Source organism: Nilaparvata lugens, chromosome 2, assembly GCF_014356525.2.
Source record: "Nilaparvata lugens isolate BPH chromosome 2, ASM1435652v1, whole genome shotgun sequence".
NCBI lineage: Eukaryota > Metazoa > Arthropoda > Insecta > Hemiptera > Delphacidae > Nilaparvata > Nilaparvata lugens.
Genome location: NC_052505.1, coordinates 56,138,205 through 56,160,359, shown reverse-complemented (window position 1 = coordinate 56,160,359; position 22,155 = coordinate 56,138,205). Strand labels below are relative to the sequence as shown.

Below are 22,155 nucleotides of genomic sequence, written 5' to 3'. Positions count from 1 at the left end.
GACCCGCCACTCTAGATCAACATGGCCATGCTGCTCTAGAGATCAAAATGGCATTGAAAATAGACATTATGAGAAGTGAGCTGTTTAATTGGCTGTCAATCGGCAACTGGCCGCGATTATGCATGTGCATCACCCCTCAATCGCCCCCTCTACCACACAACGCCAGACAACAGAGCAACATGGATAACGTCTGAACATTCCGCCCACCTTGGAAGAACTTCCAATAACAAAAAAAATAGATCAATAAACGGTGGTGGTGTGGCTGTGTCTTAGTGAAACACTGAGAAATACATCTGTCTAGCACTGTAATATATGAAACTTTGGATTCTTTGGATATGAAGCTGCCTAGCACTGTAATGTTTGGAACGCAGGGTTCTATGAAACCTGATAGCACACACAGATAGGGATGTCTCTCTTGTATGGCTTGTGGCTGAACACTGATGGTCCTACACTGTTGTGCACACTATATATGCTTCACAAGTAGGTGAGAGGCCTTCCGATATATTTTGATTTATTTTCGTTTTTTTAATTTTTTTTTTCAATTTTTTTTTTAATTTTTTTTTCAATTTTTTTTTAACTTTTTTTAAATTTAAAAAAAAATTTTTTTTTTTTTTTTTGGATGACCTCATCAGCCACAGAAAATTGACTCATGAGATGTAGTAGATTTATATTGCCAATCCTGGAGCAAATGTCCCAGAACTGCCTTAAACCTCAAGGTCACCCAAGACGATCCCAACCACACCTCAAGGTCACCCAAGATGACCAAACCAAACCTCAAAGTCACCCAAGACGACCCAACCTAACCTCAAGGTCACCCAAAATGACACAACCTAACCTCAAGGTCACCCAAGATGACCAAACCTAACCAAGGTCACCCAGGACGACCAAACCTAACCTCAAGATCACCCAAGACGACCAAACCTAACCTCAAGGTCATCCAAATAAAAAAAAAATTAAAAAAAAAAATTTAAAAAAAATAAAAAAAAAATGTAAAAAAAATAAAAAAAAATTAAAAAAACGAAAATAAATCAAAAATGGAGAGCTTCACCATTTTCAATCTACACCATGCCATACACCATACATCTTGCCTACACCATAAATCTTCTTATATTATATTTTCTTTACGCTTATATACAATGAGCATGTGGATTGAATGGCAAGAAGGCAACTTAGCATGTTAAATTGGATCACTACATATTTCAAGTATCCTGTTTCCCTCTATTTGTTATACTGCACTCCAGTAAGATGTGTCCTGGGCCTAGGAAATGCTTCAGTAATTTGGCAGAGATTAAGAATCACATCGACTGTGCAAAGTAGGTTTGCTAGAATATTATGTGATAAATTTTTCCCTCAACTGTGAGGACTGAATTATAATTATCAGGAAGCCTACAATCTAGGCAATTTGGAGTTCCTTCAATGGAGAACAAGGAAGGATGACAGACACTTTTTCTACAGACACCTTTCCATTTCTTTTCTTGGCACCCGAGAGTCACTGTTCTATTGGGCCGTGTATAATAAGGATCTGATAGAGGAGAATGCAAAACATCAAATAAATTCAATACAATATCACTCTACTCTATTAGTCCAACACCCCAGAAAATTATGAATAGAATTACAGTGATAAAATAATAAACAATAATGATAAATAATAATGACAATAACAATTGTGCAGAACAATAATTATAATAATGAAATCAATTATGATAAAAATAATAATGATAATAATAATAATAATAATAATAAATAATAATAATAATAATAATAATAATAATAATAATAATAATATAATAATAATGATGATAATAATAATAATAATAATAATGATGATATTAATTATGATAATAAAAATAGTAATGATAATAATGATAGTAATTATTGTGCAAAAAGATATCCCGAACACAATTCAAAAACAATTTTTTCCTCTCATGACTTCTCCCTTTTTCTCTGTGTTTTCTTCTAATTCCCCTAATTTACTTTTCTTCTAATCTACCTCCCAATGAAACTACGAACAGCACCCATGCCAATGGACTTGAACAAATTCATGAGCGGGCAGGTTCGTCTGAAACAGAGAAACAATGGAAACTAATGAATATCCAATACATACGGTAAATTATGTTTTATAAGGATATTAACTCTATCGAATATTCTTTTATAACTAGAAGGTTGGAATTATTGTGATGTGGAAGAATTGAATGTCCATTTTCACACATAAATAATGTCAAATTTATTATTATGTGGATTCGATGTTGTCATCTGGGAGAAAAAGTGTTCGATCAGCAATACCCAATATTTATTTGTGCATAAAGTGAGCGATAGCCGAGAGAAACAGTTTCTCTCAAGAGCCGAGTGCAGCAACACACATCTACTCATGAGTCATAAATTACATTTTTCCTCCAGTTACCATAGAATGTGACAACTGAGTGATTGGGGAGAGCTTCATAAATCTTGGAAATAAACTCGGGAGTATCGGATTGACATTGAAGTATGATCAAGCTAGACTATATAGCAAGATTTGTGAGAATTGATCAGCTATCAACAACTTCCAAAACGTTTGATGCTTGCAAGATTGTCAGAAATTATAATCTAATTTGTTAGGCAACAAAGAATTTAAAGTTTCTATTTACTGCAGAAGGAAAATTCATAAGAATTTTGGTAAGGAATGATGTGTTGGAAAGTTTATGAAATTTGTTCTGCTTCGAACTATAGAATTGAAGATTATCTTTCAGTTATATTCTCAGACTTGAATAATATTATAATGGAATCATTAACATTATATGGTACCATTCCATTTCCGTGAATTTTTTATGTCAATTGGGATAGTAATGAGGGTAAAATATAGATATGTGTAATTTTCATCAACATTATTATTCAATCTGTAAGATTAATTATTTACTCCATCTATAAGAGATCAAGTTTTATTGACTGGAATCAATGATAAAATGGTTGAAAATACTATTTATTTTATAGACATAGATCACTATAGAGTTAATTCTGTTCATGGAATTAGATATGTTGTTCACTGATGATATAATTATCTCCATTGTATCAAAATGAAATACTGGGTGCCGCAGGAAGGGTGGATGTTTTTAGAACAGATAGTATTCTGATTTGGGTAGTCGGATTGGGCCAGCTGAGGTGAACATGTGTTCGGTAGATCATACAATTTTTTCTAGTCATTGTTTAATCGGCATCATGGATTCTTGGAATGTGCAACATCGTGTGTTCACTTACAACAGTTTTGTGCGTAATAATGAGAGTATCATTACAGTTCAGTGTGAGTTTTGTCGTCATTTCAATCTTGCGAGAAATGAAAATGTACCCACTCGTAACACCATTTTACGTTGGGTAAAATCATTTCGTTCAGTAGGAACAGTAATGAATAAACGACTACCAGGGGCTCATCGCACTGTACGCACTCCACGAAATGTGGAAAGAGTTCGGCAAGCCATACTTCGTAGTCCTAATCGATCTGCTAGGAGACATTCTTCTGAACTGAACATCAGTGATCGGTCAGTAAGGCATCTTTTACATGAAGATCTAGGATTTCATCCCTACAAAATGGCCATGGTTCAACAATTGAATCCTGGCGATTATTCAAAGCGGCTGAATTTTGCTCGAGAAATGGGGGCCATATTTGACCAAAATGAAAAAATCATTTTGTTTACGACAGATGAAGCACATTTTCATTTGAATGGTACCGTTAATCAGCAGAACCATCGTTATTGGTCAGATGAAAATCCAAAATTAATGCATGAGAGACCATTACACAGTCCCAAGGTGACAGTTTGGTGTGCTGTGAGCAGTATATTTGTTATTGGTCCATACTTTTTTGAAGACGAAAACGGGACCACTGTAGCTGTAACCTCAGAACGTTATAGACAGATGTTCACTGAATTCTTCCTTCCTGAATTAAGAAGGAAACGTATTCCTATCCGGCAAGTATGGTTTCAGCAGGACGGTGCGACAGCTCACACAGCAAGAAATTCAATGGAATCAATTCGGGCTGTTTTTCGTGGTCGCATCATTTCTCGGTTTGGTGACATTGATTGGCCTCCTCATTCTCCAGACCTGTCCATGTGCGACTACTTCTTGTGGGGTTTCCTGAAGTCACGTGTTTACCAGCATAAACCACGTACACTTCAAGAGCTAAAGGGAGCAATTCGTGAGGAAGTCGAACAAATTGGCAGGGCAATGTTAGAAAGAGTACAATCCAACTTCCGAGAGCGGCTTGTAAAGTGCATTGCTGAAAACGGCCGTCACCTGTCAGATATTGTTTTCAAACATTAATTTTCTAAAATTGTAAAATAATGTGAATATTGTTCTGTAAATAAATGTATTTTTTTATGCATAGGTAACGACATATTACTTTTTTGAAAACCGTTATGATCGAGTTCTTTGAACCTTGAAATCTGATGGACAATTTTTTTTAGGCATTTTCGAAATTTCGGAGATGAGTTATCAATGGAAAAACAAGTGGCAGCCGTATATGGCTGCCATAAGTGGGGGCTGCTACTTGTAATGGCGAAATAAGCATTATCGGCTGCCACTTGTCATGGAAGATGTACATATATATATATATATATATATATATATATATATCCCATACCTATATAAATATATACTAACCTATATATATAGGTTGGATTCGAAACTGCAGTCTGCTAGGTTGAGGAAGGAAGCTCAGTCTCCGAAAATTTCTGATGTAAGTCTTTAAGTGTTTTCAATCTATTCATATCTTGTGTCTCCTGTTTTGATTTATATATATATATATATATATATATATATATATATATATATATATATATATATATATATATTTACTTTTTTGTGCCTGTTGTGGGTCCAGTAAAATTTCAACTCTTATGTAGTTCCCCGGGACCCCCCATTTTAAATTTGATCAGATAGTCACAAAATAAAACTATTATGTTATACCTGAAGAACTTGACTTGCTGAATGGTTATATTCCACTCAATTTATGATATATTCATCCATAATTAATCTAGATCCTTGTAGAGTTATTCACCTCATGATGGTCCTTTCTAACCTCCAAAGTGCTTATATAATTCTGCTATATAAAATCTACTCCTATGTTGGGTCTTGAGTGATTTGGCCCCAACATTGGAGTTGCATGCAAATTTTACTCCTCAAGAAGGTCCTTCAATATTATAATTGCTGCGTGAAATGTGCTCCTATGTTTGGTCCGCTGAGCTGTGTTGCCAATTCTCATATAGTAAATAAATTTCACTCCTCATGAAGGTCCATCAAACGTTGCCATAGTTCGTCTTTGTAATAATGATTTGAGATTTGTTTGAATCAACCAGCAACCGGCTCCATGAACTTGTATTGCACATAACTCAAAACATTTTGTAGAGCATTGTCAATAGACTAAGATTTTCATGTTGTCAGAATATGTAAAGGAAAAAAAATTGTACAAGCACCGTTTTTTTATGCATTTAAAGTTGATTAATAAAGTTGATTTATTTATTTATTTGAGGTTGCATAATAAGTCAAGCATGCTCAATAAATGTAGAAATCTAGGAGATTACCCTGAAAACCCCAATGAGCTGTATCAGTTGAAAGGGAATTACCGAATTAAGAGCCATTTGCACAGTCAAAGCTTAAACTGAATTTAATCAGCTGGTGGCTTAAACTCAAAATGTAACACATTATAACAAACGAGACTTGATATGGATTTAATCCAGTTTAAGATGGAATTTTCGTTTAAACTGTCACTGTGCAAATGGCCCTTAGAGAGACAATAACAACTATAAAACAAGTACAGTTTTCATGAAATGAAATTTTTCATGTTCAAGATGACAGACAAAAAGCATTACATTAGGGAATTTTTGGGGATACAAGGCATGTGTTCAGGAGCTGCAAGCTTCAGTGGGTGGCAAGGTCGGTGGATGCTAATGGTGTGAGCGACCATAAAGGTTTTAAACATCCCTTCTCTTGAGAATATAAAAAATGGGCTGTTAATATAAAAGAATTTGACTTTTGGGTATCTATCAATTATTGGAAATTAAAAAAAATGTTTTTGACTTTCTCATCAGAAATTAACCACACTAATCTTAAGGTATGAACATCTGAATGAAATTGGGGAATGGCCGTGAAATTCAAACTTATTTGCTGGAATAATATCAAGGTTTCGATTGTTAAAACTGAATGAAGACTTTTGGGCAGCATGCCAGGTCTTTGAATGAATTTTAATTACAATACCATCTTTATCAAACACTGCCTATTGTTATATTGATTTTAGAATTATTTCGTGTATCAATTAATCCAGTTTATTGCAGTGACATACACAAGAAAGTACAATAATGAAGGACTACTGGAATCATTAAAACATCGAATGCTACAAACTGTTTGAAAAAATGCTAACAAATTGAGCTACAACAAATGCTAACAAATGCTAACAAGCGAATGCTACAAATTGATTTGTATACGAAGTATTCGTCCATAGGAGTGTAGGTTCATTCCTAAACACAAGGTGGGTCTTTTGTTTAAATCTCTACAATTCGTGTTGGTCTGTTCAATGGTAAGAATATACTCAAGTATGTAATTTATATAATGTATATATTTATTAATTTATGTAATGTATGTATTTATGTAATAGAAACCTTAATTACTGCATCACTGTATATTATATAAATTGTACCTGATTGGATAAAGATATGAAGAAACATTTGAAAAATATGATTCCAAGCTCAGAAATGCTAAAAATGCATTCATTTTTCCATAGAATAAAATGAGAACTCAAAGTTCAGCTGAATGTCTGGTAGGGAATACGGATATTACTCTATTTTTATTCTTAACCAGCATCACATTTGAAAATGTTTATAACTTTGTTAAATTTGGACAGATTGATTTAAAAATTTAGAAGAATCTCAAATATATGAAAAAAACGTTCACGACTTTTTGTAGAATTTTCCCATGACTCCTTCACCTTCCTAAGCCGAAAAAACATAATTATTATGAGAGTTGTGACGCTAGGCAGAAATTTTCAAAAGTCGCGCTTCGTTCAGCTGTCGCCCGCCAAGGAACTGAATTGGATAACTTTTCCCGCGTAACAACGCTACAACGCTATTGGGTAGTTGAACTTGAACCAGCAAGTTCAAACGATATGCATTCATTTTATCTCTCTATAAAAGTGGAAGCTGTAGATAACACCAAGTTACTTGGAATACAAGGTACTGGCCACGTGGATCTCGATCTTTTAATGATCAGAGTCGGATGATCAGTGTGACATCATTGGTACTCTAAATATCTATTCTTCCTATATTTCCAATGTTAAATTTAGCAGCTTTGTAAGTCTTTTTTTCAAAAAGTAAATAACTTTCAAGTCCCATCGACATCTCCTACGACTCATACAATATTTATCTTAAATTTTTTTTAAAAATTCAATATTTTTGGACGACTGGATCTTTCAGAATGATTGATTTTGTAAGAGCCTACATCGAATACCTGTTGCTCTCTTATTGAAAATTAACATGCTTTTCCTGGCTCTTTCGTAATTCAATTACTCAATGCTGTAACAATAAATATTGTTACAATTATGAGTGATGAGAATTATGCAAATTAGCCTGAGAAGTTAGCCTGTTATAAAAATGGATTTTGCTGTTCTGCTTTTCTGTGTTGTGTTGTGTTGACTCTGTAAGTGTGTGCGTAGAAGCTATCCTAAGAATAACATCAATTTTCCTGGAGCAACAGCTTAGTTCATGAGCCTTGCTTTTTGCGTTGTGTAGTGTCGACTCTATAGGTGTGTGTGTAGAAGTTGTGGGAAGATCAACGATTTTCCTAGAATATAAGTCTGGTTCACAACCTTATAAGGCAAGGAATTTGTAGTCGTCAAGGAAAAATAGCTGTCACTTGGTGGGAGAATGTATCTTGAATTGTAGTTGTAACGTTCCTTTCTATTGGTGGAAATTTTTCTAGAAAATTGTAACTCTCAATCATAGTTGGTGTTGGTTAGGTCTATTTAGTATGGACGATCTCACAGCTGTCCACCTCAAGACGAGAAAAGCGAAGTGGACTCACTCAGCGTCTGTCGACTGTCATTAGCAGTACTAAATGTAGTCTGTTCAGAACTTTGTATTAATCATGGCTGCCATGCCAGCTTTAGGCTTTTTTTAGTATTTGGCTCTGGAACCTTTTGTTCCAGCAGCATTTTTAGTCTTTTTGCCTCTGTAGTCGCTTTAATTAAGAAGAGAGAGAGAGTATCAAATTGTCACCTCACAATGGAGATTTTTCTCCTATAACCGCTACTAAAGGTACGTCATAGATTTATAATATTATTAAGGAAATTATCTTCAATGAAAGCTTCCATCAAAGTATTTATTGTAATGTACCGTAATTAAAGTGTAAAAATTGAGAATAGTCCTTTTGATTTGAATGGAAGATGGAAATGGTAATTCAAACTGAAAAATGTTGGAAGAAAATTAACGATATATGTTCTGTAGAAATTTAGAGTACCTATTAGTAGGAATTAAGATATTTGTTTGATTTAAACTATTTTTGAAGAGGAACTATTAACCTAAATTTCAATTACTGTTGGTTACCAACCAAACCAAACCAACCAACCAACCAACCAAACCAACTGATGTTTACAGTATATTTTTATGAGCTCTATCAGTATTTTTTGGTTATAGATTTTATTTGTCTTTTGATGCTTAGGAAAAGCTTTCATGATTATTCAGGAAACATCTATCATGTAATTTATTCTTTTAAATTACACCATAAATGTGATTTATGTAAGAGAACTGACTAAACTAACAACAATACTCGAAATACCTTATTATGAAGTAATTCAATCAACGTGTGAATCATGTAGGCCTATTATGGAATACTATGTACTCATCGCTTTGTGTATAGGGCATAACCCTGATTACTAATAAATTCTATTCTATTAAATCAAGATATTGAAGTAGGTAATGCCTATTTCCGTTTTAAAGTAATAATCTTGATTTGAGTTTATATAACCTGAAATAGGTTGATTTTATTATATAACTCATGTTAAGTTAATTTGTATTATCCTAGTTTATTTTTTTTATTCTAACAGCGGTGTAAGTACGGGAACATCGAGTATGGGATCAACGTACGAATCTATCATTTCATGGGTTCATGAACGTGTGTCTTTAAGCCACTGAGACGCCTCTGAATCGATGGCCGTTCTAGAAGCTTGGGGTATGCTGTCTCCTGTCCATCTGGACGTGTAGAGCTCGATCACCGAGCCTAGATTCAATTTGAAGAAACAGCTATGAGGTAACAACTTTTTTCCAAATTAAACGAACGTCCCAGGAACTCCGGATGTGACAAAATGGGTTTTAGTGACGACAGACTTTCAATCAATTAAAACGTGCGGAATTAGACTTTTGTTAAATCATACTTTTGAGATATTATTGGGGATAGATAGATTATTAATTTTATTAATTTGGTTTGAGTAATAGATTTTCAGTTGTATCTTTACATTGAAAAGTGAGGCCATATTTTCTCTGTAAGGATCCAGCTGGGAATTTCAGTTTTCTTTAAATTTATAAATAATTATAATCTTTTAAACTACTAAAGGTTGAATGAGTACATGAATTGTTTTAAAGGTCCCTTATTGATTAAATTAATGTTATAAAATAATTCTCATCTTAAAGTTGTAAAGAATCAAATGAAGTTTCAAGGACCCTAACCTTTCCTAAATTTGCTTTGATGACATATATTTTTGAATAGTTTTTTTTAAGGTAGTATACCATGATGTGATACTTGAGGAATGTTTGTCCTTGCAGCTTTCATGATATAAAGATACAGAATAGTTATTATTGGGGGGGGGGATCATTAATATTTGATAATGTTTTGATAGTGTTTTAAAGTTTCCAAGTGTGTTCTAAATTTAATGTTCTAAGAATTTTATGAATTTTATGTGGATCTTTTCTTAAAATATTTATTGTTATTTATGATTAACTTCTGAGACATATCTATGATAATTTTCAATAATTGCTCTTTTGAAATTAGAGTCCTTTAAGCTTTTATGATTCAATCTAAAACGTTTTAAAATGTAGAGCATACAGAGTAGGTTATTACCGAATTAAGTATATCAGAGATAACTTTCTAAATTTAGTCATTTTATTTCCGGTTTTCATGATTCTTCTTCTTGTTTTATTTGTTGTTTATTGATTTCTTTGTTTTATTAACTTCTTTGTTTTATTAATTGTTGAATTTAACTGTAAGAGGTGACAATATAGTTGATACCTTCTCTCTATTTCGTTGTCTCTCTTGTCATTTCTGGTTTCCCGTTCTCTAGCACTAGGTATGTTTATCAAGCATCCCTTTTATTAAGTTATATTGTGTGTGCTTCTAAATTCTAAATTCAAAATTAACTTTCTAAATTCAAAGCACGGCACAATGCTAATGAATTCGATAAATCGATCATTGAATAAGGTATTAAGAACATGAAATATTGATTGTACTATTATTTCTTTCACAATCCTTTATCTTGTCTGTGTACTGTATATCATATGTAGAATCAATAGAACTCCTTGCCTAATCCCTTAGGAGGAACTCTTTTTTCAGGAAAATTATGGCTTTCACATACTTGATGAGGAAATAGTTTTCTGGTTGAATCTTTATAATTGAAAACTATAACAAAAAATATAAGGGCGAATATTATATTAAAGCATGGATTGAGCGTGAGGAATTCTCAATAATTATATTGAATACTTGATCTCGTATTCTGAAACACATATTTCTAATTTAAATATTTGTAAGAGGAATTCTCAATTGGTACTTATTGTAGAACTCTCATTCTTTATTTATTTGTGAAAGGGAAAATCAACTCTTCATGATTCAATAATAATGAATTTAATGAAAATGAATCATACATTGAAAAGTATGCGTATGAATATGAATTCATACTATAAGTATCCTACAATATATTCCTTCTAATAAACTTGATAATTCTATAAGGCAAGTGATCGGTTGAATTCCTGTTTGAAAGAATAGAAAGGATGACAATCCCTTTAATCAACTCGGAGGGCATTTCAATTCTAGAAATTGAACTCTCATAAACTTAAAACAGGATAATGTGCGTGGTAAATTCCAATTATTTTCAATCTCCACATTATTTTCCTTTACCGGAAAGATAATATAGTTGGGCATATTTTAAGATATTTTTTCAAATAGCAAATTATTCAGTTTATAATGCATTTATGAATGTGAGTGCTATACTATCACCCCATACTTCCTTCTGTTCCATATATTGGGGCTTTCTACCACATAGAGTGTGAGTGATGTATATGTGATAAAAATTATGTTACTAGATTGTGCCTTGGTCACTGAGTGTAAATAATTTTGAAACCAATAAAGTTCTTTATCGAAAATTAAATTGGAATTTAATTGTTGATCAATCCAATTGATTGGTAATAACAAACGAAATAATCAAATATCATAATATAATATCATAAGGGAGGAAAGTGGTGCGCTTATCATCTCCATCTGTTGATCATCCACATTCTCCTTTCAAATCACTGATGGAATGCCCTGCACTAACAACCTTTATTCTCTGCAACCGCTCTTGATTTTACTTTTATCTAATTAATATTAGCTCTTCCTTTATATGTCTTCTGTATTTAGATTGGTATTAGAATCAATTTTGAAAGGATAGATATTGGTTGAGTTTGCAGAAGAATATCACAATGAACAAAGGAAACAGCTCGAATGTGTACAACGTAATAAATAACGAGAAAGCTCGAAATAACAGCAATAAAGTATTCAAGCCAAGCCTAATTATTATGCTGATAAAAACAGTGATTGAAGAAGTATAGGTCTATATTATCACTCAAAGTATTACTAGGAGAAATAGGCTACATTCAGTACCTTTTCTCAACTTTATAATTGTTGGGGAATTAGAACTTTGAATAGAAAACCTCCAGTAGAAAACCTTTGAAGCCATTCATCTTTTCAAATGTTGACAAATAAAATCTATTCATTCATTCTACGAGTATCCCTTCTCGTAGTAACAAATGAGAGTTCTCTATCGCCAAACCGGTATGCCCTTACATTATCGAGAATTCTGGAAGATCTAGGAGTTCGAAGGTGATGAATTTCTAAAAAAAATTGAAGATAAATATTGTATAAATCGTAGGAGATGTCGATGGGACTTGAAAGTTATATACTTTTTAGAAAAAGACTTACAAAGCTGCTCAAGAAAAAAGATAAATATTGTATGTGACCGTAACACACAACCATCACCTGGTTAAAGTATGTGTATATGTGTATATCGTTTTTTTCCTGAATTAAGAGTGCACTCCTAAAGGATTAAAGATGTTGAACCGGCAAGATGTTCTACTGATTCTATGTAATATACAGACAAGATATGAAGGATGTTGAGAGAAATAATATTATACTCTAATTAATGTTTCCACGTTTTTAATTCCTTATTCAATGATCGCTTTATCAAATTGATCAGCATTGAGTAATTGAATTACAAAAGAGCCAGGGAAAGCATGTTAATTTTCAATAAGAGAGCAACAGTTATTCGATGAGCAGGCTCTTACAAAATCGATCATTCTGAAAGATCCAGCCGTCCAAAAGTATTGAATTTCTAAAAAAATTGAAGATAAATTCTTGTATTAATCGTAGGGGATGTTGATGGTACTGGAAAGTTATGTACTTTTTGAGAAAAAGACTTACAAAGTTGTCAATTTAACATTGAAAAGATAGGAAGAATATACTTTTAGAGCACCAATGACGTCACACCGACCAGCTGGTTTGGATTTGTCAACGCGCATCTTTTCGTGGCCAGTATCTTGTATTCTGTATACCTTGTATTTTGTATACCAGTACGGTACCTTGTAGGTACATTGGATAACACCTACTTTTTTCCCAACTTTTCTTTTTCTTCTGCTTCTCCTTCTTTGTCATCTTGTTCTTCTTTTTCTCCAAATTAGAGAATTCTTAATATTTGTCCTTTCATATTGAGTGATAGCTCATTTTACTCAGCTCTTCAAGGCGGTTTCAATGCATATTTCGGTTGCCTGACAAAACCTCACTAGTACCTCTAACCTAACCAGATAGGCTATGTATATTTTAATGAATTGCACTGTTGACTTATTTATTACACTGTTGAAGTATTTTTGGAGCAATCCCATTCCAAAAAGTTGAGTTTATAATCATTTCATTAAAATACACATGTCTGGTGAGGTTGGTTGTGGCGAAGGCATGCGTTAGGGTTAGGTAAGGTTCAATCAGGTAACCGATATGCATTGAACCCACCTTGAAGAGCTGAGTAAAATGAACAAATATTTAAATGAATGTTTATTTCCCAAAAAAAAAAAAAACTACAAGATCAATTACACAACATATTAGATAAATTACAATAAATTACATACAAAACCTAGTTAGTTACAAAACAATTTTATAATGTGTCCTCTATTCTACTTGTTTAGTTTTTTTTGATAAAGCCATTGAAATTTATTTTTAATTTATCTTTGAGGACGGGTAAATTTCCTTCAAAATGGAAGGTGGCAAGGGTTACTCCAGTTTTCAAATCTGGAAATAGAAATGATATAAAAAATTATAGGCCAATTTCTATTTTAAATTGTTTTTCTAAAGTTTTTGAAAAAGTTATTTATTCCATAATTTATGATCAGGGTCAGAGAATTATTTCACCCCAGCAGCATGGATTTTTACCTCGTCGCTCCACTGTTTCCAATCTTATGGTTTTTAGTAATGAAGTGTCACATGTTCTAGATGATGGAGGGCGTACTGATGTTATTTACACAGATTTATCAAAAGCCTTTGACACTATCAACCATAGACTTCTGATAAGAAAACTTAAAGTGTTGGGATTCTGCGATACTCTGGTTCATCTTGTTCAGAGCTACCTTCAAGCAAGAAAACAATATGTAAAAATTCAACAATATAAATCAGAATTCTTTGAGTGCACATCGGGGGTACCTCAGGGCTCTAACCTTGGGCCACTCCTTTTTATTTTATTCATCAATGATCTCCCATCTGTTATCAATAAATCAAAATGTCTTTTGTATGCAGATGATGTCAAGTTGTTCAAAGAAGTCAATGATCTGAGAGATTGTTATGATTTACAGATTGACATTGACAATTTGTCCAAGTGGTGTGTTACAAATGAACTAAAAATAAATGTAGGAAAATGTAAATTCATGAGTTTTACTCGACAGTCTTCTCCTTTCATACATGTTTACCATATAAATGGTATACCGTTAGAAAAGGTGGAATCGTTCAAGGATCTTGGAGTGGTTTTCAGTTCTGATTTTTCTTTCAATGCACATGTAGATTACATATCTAACAGAGCTAATCAGCAGATGGGATTCATCTTGAGGACATGCTCACCCTTTGGAGACATAGTGCCTTTGGTACTGTTATACAAATCAATTGTAAGAAGCCTGATGGAATATGCTAGCGAAATTTGGAATCCATATTATAATGAACAGATTCAAATACTAGAACGAATGCAGAATAAATTCTTGAGATGTATTTATTATAAAAAGCACAATGTTTTCTGCCCGTTTGATTACCCTACCAATTCTTTAAGAAGTATGTTTCAAATTAAATCACTGAAAGTCAGACGTGACGTCAAATCTCTTCTTTTCCTTTATAATCTTTTAAATAACAAAATTTATTCTCCGTATCTGCTTTCCAAAATTAATATTTATATAAAATACCATTGCTCGTCGTTCGACCTTTTCTTTTCATATCTCATGCTCCAGAACGGTGAGTCATTATAACTCTCCTCTGAATAGAGCACAGAGAATTTTCAATAGTTGTTCTCAGCACTTGGATATCTTTTGGTTCTCCCCGTACAAATTCCGTAGGATGGCGTGCGATCTAGTCGATAATATTATATGATTTGTCATTTCGTGATTTGCATTCCTTTCTTTCATTAATTTTATGTGGTAGTGATTCACAGACATTCTATTTTTCTTTTCATTGTAGGCTAAACTTGAATCAACAGACTTTATTAAGTTTTAAAGTTCAGGGTTTAATTAATTACCTTTGCAATTTTCTTATTATAAATATTGATTTATTTGTTGTGATATATTGATAATTATTGATCAATTGAATAATTATTTTTCAGGCCTATTGATTAATTTATTGTAGTTTATTGATAATTGATTAATTGAATACAGTAATTATTGATTTCAAGTTTTCTAAAATTGTTAAAATCTTATATTTAATTTCATTCTCATTCATTTGACATACTTTTGTTAGTATTTTTGATTCATTCAATTTCCATTTCTTATTATTTCACTTACATTACATTTCTTGTTTTTTAACATTATTCTTCATACTTAATTCTTAAAATACATTTTTTGATTGTATAGTGTATTATTGTAATGTGTGAAGGAGGCAAAATGGGTTTTTACCTGTTGCCTCCATGAATAAAATTATTTATTTATTTATTTTCTGTGTGGAAATTGACCTACTCCACTATGGCATACCATGTTCTAGAGTAAAATGAGCTATCACTCGAATTGATAAGATAAAAGATATTGAAAATCATTCTCAAATTTGGGACCCCACATCTTTTTGGACAAAAAAAATTAATAAGCTGAATGGCTACCATACATAACTTGTGGGTAGGTTCCAAATATAATAAAAGAGAAAATTCCGATCTACCTGTACAGACAATAGGGATGTCATAATTCCAAGTTCCAACACAAACGGCAAGTTGCACAAAAGAAAATGTAATTTAATTAACATAAGATGACGTCATCATACAGAGCTGAACAGGGAAGTGGCTGCAGTGGCTCCATTAAAGACGTCATCTCATGGTTTGATTTTCTTTTATACAACTGGCTGATAGAATTTGAATTTTTGGTTCTCCGTTCCTTGCGATGTCTGTAAGGATTCTTCCAATAGGCAAATTGCAGTATTTTCTTTCGATTGAATTTATTGATAATACATAATTTTCCAAGCTGATAGGCTGAGTGCAATTGATTTGTTGATGCACTTCATAGATTCAATTTATGATTTTTAAAGTGACATTGGAATTTTTTTCATTGATTTTTATTATTAGCTTCATTAGTAATTTTGGAAGCTATTCTTCCAATAAGCTAGATTTCTTGTTTCAGGATTTGTTTCAATGTATAAAATTCATAGCTTTTCAAGTTTGATTAATTGTTTCCATCTACTTCAATTGAACTAATCTTTCTCGAAGAAAGAGATCATCACACTAAATGACACATTATTTTAATTTAGTCTTTGGAAAAAACAACAGCTGAAATACTTTTTTGATACGTATCATCGTTTTACAATAAAGCATTCAAAGCTGCAATTTTCAAAAAAAGTTGTTCACAATAAGAAGGTTAGAACCAAAGAAGAGGTAGAGTTTGTAATCTAATAATATTGTATGTGCTAGAACCCACTACAATGTGCATTTTCCACAATTGTTTCACATGTATTTTCATGTGATTTTCTAGAAATTGAATATAAGATACTGTAGCTATTCTCTATCTATGAAAATTGTTTATATTGAATATAACAGGAATTATTATAAAATAAATGAAATAATAAACAGGAATAAATTGTAGAAATAAAAAAAATTCTGAAATTCAAAAACCATTTTTAATTTCAAATTATTATGGGGGTTATTCATCCACTCATCCATGTGTAATGAGTTAATTTATTATAGGTAATAAATTTAATTAATGCAGAAAGTATTTGTTCAATTCTCTCATTACTCACAAAGATGTAGGAAACTGGAATACAAACAAAAAATAAATATGAAATCCACTTTCAAAAATGAGCAAGCCTTTTTTTGTTCACATTCTTGAGAGAATAAGAATAAGAATCTATATTATCATAGACATTGTTAACAATGCATTGATAAATGTCAAAAATAGGTACTAGATATTACATAATACAATTAATATATACAAATAATATTAGCCTACAAATATTTGGTCCAGTCAATTACATGAAATTCTTGGATGTTTTATAAACTTTCAGCTTTCAGTACAGTTTTCAATTTCCTTTTGAAGAATGTAAGAGGCAGTGCCTTAATATCTAGTGGTAATGAATTGTACAGTTTAACAGATGTGTACAGAAGATTTTTTTGTGAAGTTGTGAACCTGAACTATTGAACTCTGATATTATTCCTATTTCTGGTTTCATATCCATGGCAGTCACTATTTAATTTTAAAAAATCCAGATTACTTAACTAACACTAAATAATATTCTGACATTTGTAAGAATTTTAACTACCTTCCATGCAGCTTGAGTTTTATTTTTTGAGTGCTCTATTTTGTTGTTGGGATAATTTATTTTTGCATTCTTAATAGCAATTTTATACTCTTTCTTACAGCTTTTATATTTATCTCTAAACTGATTAGTCTTAAAAAATTTCAGTAAGCTATAATATTCATCACAACTATGTTTGAGCTTTATTAAATCAGCAGTATACCATCCATCATCCAGCTTAGGCTTACTAACTTTGAAACCTCTAAGAGGATAAGCAGCATTAACAGCTGACATAAAATACAAATCAAAAAACTTCTTTAACTTATCATTTGCATCATTAGGCTAAGCAAATACACCACACTCCAGTGTATGATACTAATTAACCTAACAAATAAATAAGTGTTCTGATCATTAATTAACTAACCTATCTAGCTTTTTGTTTACACTAGAGAAACTTTGAGAGTCATTTTTCACATTTATTAAAGATTTAAATAGTAGGGCATGATGATCTGACAGTAGATTTGTATCGATAACTCAGGTCACATGTCTGCTATCATGAATATCAGTCACAACATTATCAATACAGTGGCCTTTATTCAGTGTGCCTGGTCTAGTGATTTCATTTTTGTAGAAATATGGATACCAAAACATTCAAACAAATTGCAAAGATCTCTATTAAAATTATCATTTACATCAAAGTTGACATTGAAATCGGCACATAATATTAAATTATAGTTACATTTATAAATGGCACATAATATATCATTAAGACAGGATAGAGAGTTGTTAAAAAACTAACATCATTATTATAGGGTCTATACAATGACTAAACAATTATTTTTTCATTTGGAAGTTCAATTGCAGCAGCTTCACAAATCATTTCTATAGAAAGTTCCTTTACTATGCTTAATTCTTCTAATTTCAATCCATTAATTAAAAAAATTGCTTCTCCACTATGAATGAAATTTTTCCTTCCATAGAAGGACCCAAGTTCATAGTCAGGTATTGTGAGACAGCTACAGTCATCGTTTGTTAACCAGTGTTCAGCAACAGTAATTATCTTAGCATTAGGCTATAGTTTTATAACATAATAAGAGGGAAATATATTCTTATTTGTTTGATATACCCTGGACATTCAAAGATATAGTGTTTAGAAAAGTTTCATTAGCTGTTTATTCATCATTAGTCCTAGGCCCAGGATTGGTATTGTTTGCATATCACATAACCTAGCTACATTTGGACTGTTGTATAAATTAGAATTGGAACCGTTTTGGGCGTATAAGCCTGTGGTACTTTTCTGTAAGTTGAGTAATTCTCATTGATTGAATAAATAAATAAATATCCATTCCTATCTTCGGACCTATTGAAAGAGTTATTTATGAAAAATTGCATGGCTGAAGAGGAATGATTTTAGGACTAACTTGACTTTTATGATCTAAATATTTATTTATGCAATTGAGAATTTTATTGCCAATGAGCTTCTTACCAATTCTATCCAGGTATATATTTATTGTATATATCCTAATAGAATAAGATTCTTGTGCAGATTTAACTTAGTTGAGCTTGTAAGTAGTAATAGAAATGAAGGAATTACATTTACGATTTTATTTTTTGTTACATTTATTTATTTCCAATCACTCAATTACATACACTCTGTGAGTAGTGATGCGGTTTACTTTTAATTTCTACTTTTGATGTGTTTTATTCTTGATTTCGTTTCAAAATGTTAATAACCTTAAAGCATTACTAAATCTCATAAGGAAATAATTGTAAAAGAAGCAAGCTAAATAGTACAAGTAATTATAATAATTCAAGTACAAGTTATAATTCTATAACTGACTTACCTTTTAAAGTTGAATTCAAAATTTGATCACTGCTTGAATAATCTTTTTGAACATTTTGACACAATCACAACATCACAAAACACAATATCACTTCCACTCTGCACCTGCAGACAACAGACAGCTGACAGACAAGACAGCTGACAGACGAGACAAGAATATTCCATTCACAACAGAAACGGCGCGAACTTCAATACATAACCTCAAATCAAGTTCAGTCTGAATAAATGGCGCGAACGCTCAGACCCACGGGAGTGAGCTATTATACTCCATTACACAAACGCCATCACATGATAGGTCTGTGGAGCTACTAAAGATGCTTGGACCATCTTACGCGAACGTACCAACATGAGTTGTAAAGATTTATACAAAAGACCAACTTTGTGTTAAGGAATGAACCTATATATATATATATATAATATATATATATATATATATATATATATATATATATATATATATATATATATATATAAACAGGATACACATGACAAGGATAGATTAAAAACACTTAAGAAAGTGTTTTTCCTTGAAGTCTTCCTGTTTGATTGACAAAGGGAGCCCAGCTCCTGAAAATTTTTGTTTGAATGTGAGTTTTTAATCTATCTTTGTCATGTGTATTCTGTTCATATTTATATTATAAAACTTTAAGGTGTTTTCTGTGAATATATATGAATATATATATAGCTGGTAGGGGAAAAATCAAGTGAATTTGTCATCTTTTATTTTTATTATAATTTTTTTGTTTTGGCAGTAGTTCAATGTAATTTTTTTTTAATTTTTGTAGATACTCCCATGGTCAAGCTTTGAAACTTTGCATAAGTGTAATTTAATCAGAAGGATTCATTAATATTAATTTTCAATTATTATTTTTGTTGTTGTATAATGTATTCTCTGATAAATAAAATCATTATTCCAATGATATTTCTAGTAGTCGAAACCCTTCCTATATATTTTAGTGGAACTTGAGCTTATCTGTGACAAATTGCACATCATATGCATTTTGCATCCATCATAATAATTATGTGCGTACTCATGTGCAAATTTGCAATATTAATGCAAAAATGTTGTGATCGTTCTTACGGTGGTGAGGCCAGCTCTGTTGAATGGACTGCTGCAACATTCTTTGCAGGTTCAGTTGAAGATGCAGATGCAAATTCAGGTGTAGATGCAGGTGTAGATGCAGGTGTAGATACAGGTGTAGATGGAGGTGATGATGCAGGGGTGGATGCAGGTATAGATACAGGTGTAGATGCAGCTGTAGATTCGGGTGGCATGTCCACATTAATCATTCTGGTTGAAGTGGATATATATTGAGGCTCTATCATAGGCAATGGTTTATCTGGAAAAAGTATCAAGGTTCAAGTTAAGCAAATTGTGGCACAAATACGAATCTTGTAATTGTCATGACATTCCCATCCACAACCATGTTATAATATGAACAATATCGAGGGACCATGCTTCGCTCTGGAGTGTAAAAGCATAGAGAATTTGTAGCGAAAGATTGAATACTTTGGACCAGAAGAATATATTGTTCTATTCATTTATTTTCTCAGTCGTACAATTATTCTTACAATAATATGAGGAGGCACAACAGGCTTATGCCCAAGACTGTCCCTTTTCAAATGTATACTACAGTCCAAATCGAAATGTAGGCTAAGCTACTATCAATCATCAAAATAACAATTCATTCACACTTCTAAAAACTAACACATTATGGATTTCAAATAGATATACTATGAATTCTATTGAGAATGATATACTATGTTTGCTACAATATCAATTTGTTAATATACCTAGTTACCATCTTGAACTTATTAAAGTAAACATGTTTTCTAAAGAAGATAGATAGACAAAAATGAGTTTTTCCTCCTGAATTATTCTTCTCATGAGATCAGCTGAGGAATAACCCACTCATGCACTCGCTCACTCACTTCCATCACATTATCAACAGACGAAAAAATTTCCAGCTGTTTTTCCAAGGACTTCTTCTTGTTTTTTGATCTTTGCTTTTTATATTTCTTTGAGATTTTCTTTGCTGCTTTCTGTGGACCTATTGCAAGTGACTAAAAATAGTATTTTAATGTCCTTCAGCGAGTTGTCCCAGAATTGAGACCTAGTGCAATCGAAATTTCACTTCATAAACCAACTTTGTTCGAAATTTGGTGAGAATCGTTATAGCCGTTTTCAAGATCCAGTCACATACTGATATGAATATAAACATAAAAACATCTAAACATATGAACAGAAATTGCTCGTTCAATATTATAGGATTACAAAATCACAATCAATCTCATAACAGAGGAGTTTTTGTAATGCATATTCAAAACTATACTACAGAATGTGAGCATTATGCAACGACTTGAGCATTATATCACGGTCTTCTATGCTGGCGGAATCAACATTGGAAAATATTTCTGATGCTAGCAGCAGGTTTCTGTTTGTCACGTTTCCACTGAATCATGTGTTCAGTTTGACAAGTTGTCAATTCAGCAAGCTTATTTATCTCAGTTTGTCAAGTTGTCAGTTCGTCAGGATTTGAGTTTATGAAGTTTCCAATTTGTCAAGATCTCAGTTTATCAAGTTTTCAGGACATCTAGTTCTCTTTGCACCAAGTTATCATTCAGTGAAGTTTTCAATTTGTCAGGTTTTGATTTCATCAATTTTTCAGTTCAGGTTCTTAGTTTATCAAGTTTTCAGTGAATCATATTCTCAGTTTTACGAGTTTCCATTTCCTCAAGTCTTCAGTTTGTCTTGTTTTCTGTATTTCAAGTTTACTATTCTCTCTCTCTCCCCAAGTATTATTTACCTATTGTTATTTCGATCTCAATTTAGTTATTTTAATCTCAATATGCTCGCTCACTTGTGTCTCAACTCTTGTAGTGCTGTATTTGGATATACCGAAATATGCTACATTTTGATAGTGATTTTTCATATGGAATGTCACTTGGGTGCCCAACAGTTATAATATGATCCCCATCATGCAAAAAAAAATTGCAGAAATCGAAGGCTGTCTGGCTCACAAATATAATTGGGTACTAGCCACAGCTCTAGCTCTGTGATGAATGCATAAGTAATTTTTTATTCATTTTTTGTAGTTGAGAAGTTGATA

General features: G+C 32.2%; 1 protein-coding gene across 1 annotated transcript; it reads right to left on the bottom strand.

The window, feature by feature from the left end:
* Window positions 1-1,673: 1,673 nt before the first annotated feature.
* Window positions 1,674-20,380, bottom strand: LOC111054795 (eukaryotic translation initiation factor 3 subunit F-like). Its single transcript, XM_022341899.2, has 2 exons — window positions 20,127-20,380; window positions 1,674-2,059 (listed from the first exon to the last, which is right to left on the bottom strand). The coding sequence occupies exons 1-2, from the start codon at window positions 20,369-20,371 to the stop codon at window positions 1,987-1,989; spliced, it is 318 nt and encodes a 105-aa protein (XP_022197591.1). The 5' UTR covers window positions 20,372-20,380; the 3' UTR covers window positions 1,674-1,986.
* Window positions 20,381-22,155: the final 1,775 nt, after the last annotated feature.

What these genes read in the sequence shown, in the direction of transcription:
- LOC111054795 (XM_022341899.2), bottom strand. Translation starts at nt 20,371, where the DNA reads ATGATAGAGCCTCAATATATATCCACTTCAACCAGAATGATTAATGTG. An exon ending in ACAGAGCTGGCCTCACCACC is followed by an intron (nt 2,060 to 20,126) that starts GTAAGAACGATC and finishes TCTCTGTTTCAG; the next exon opens with ACGAACCTGCCCGCTCATGA.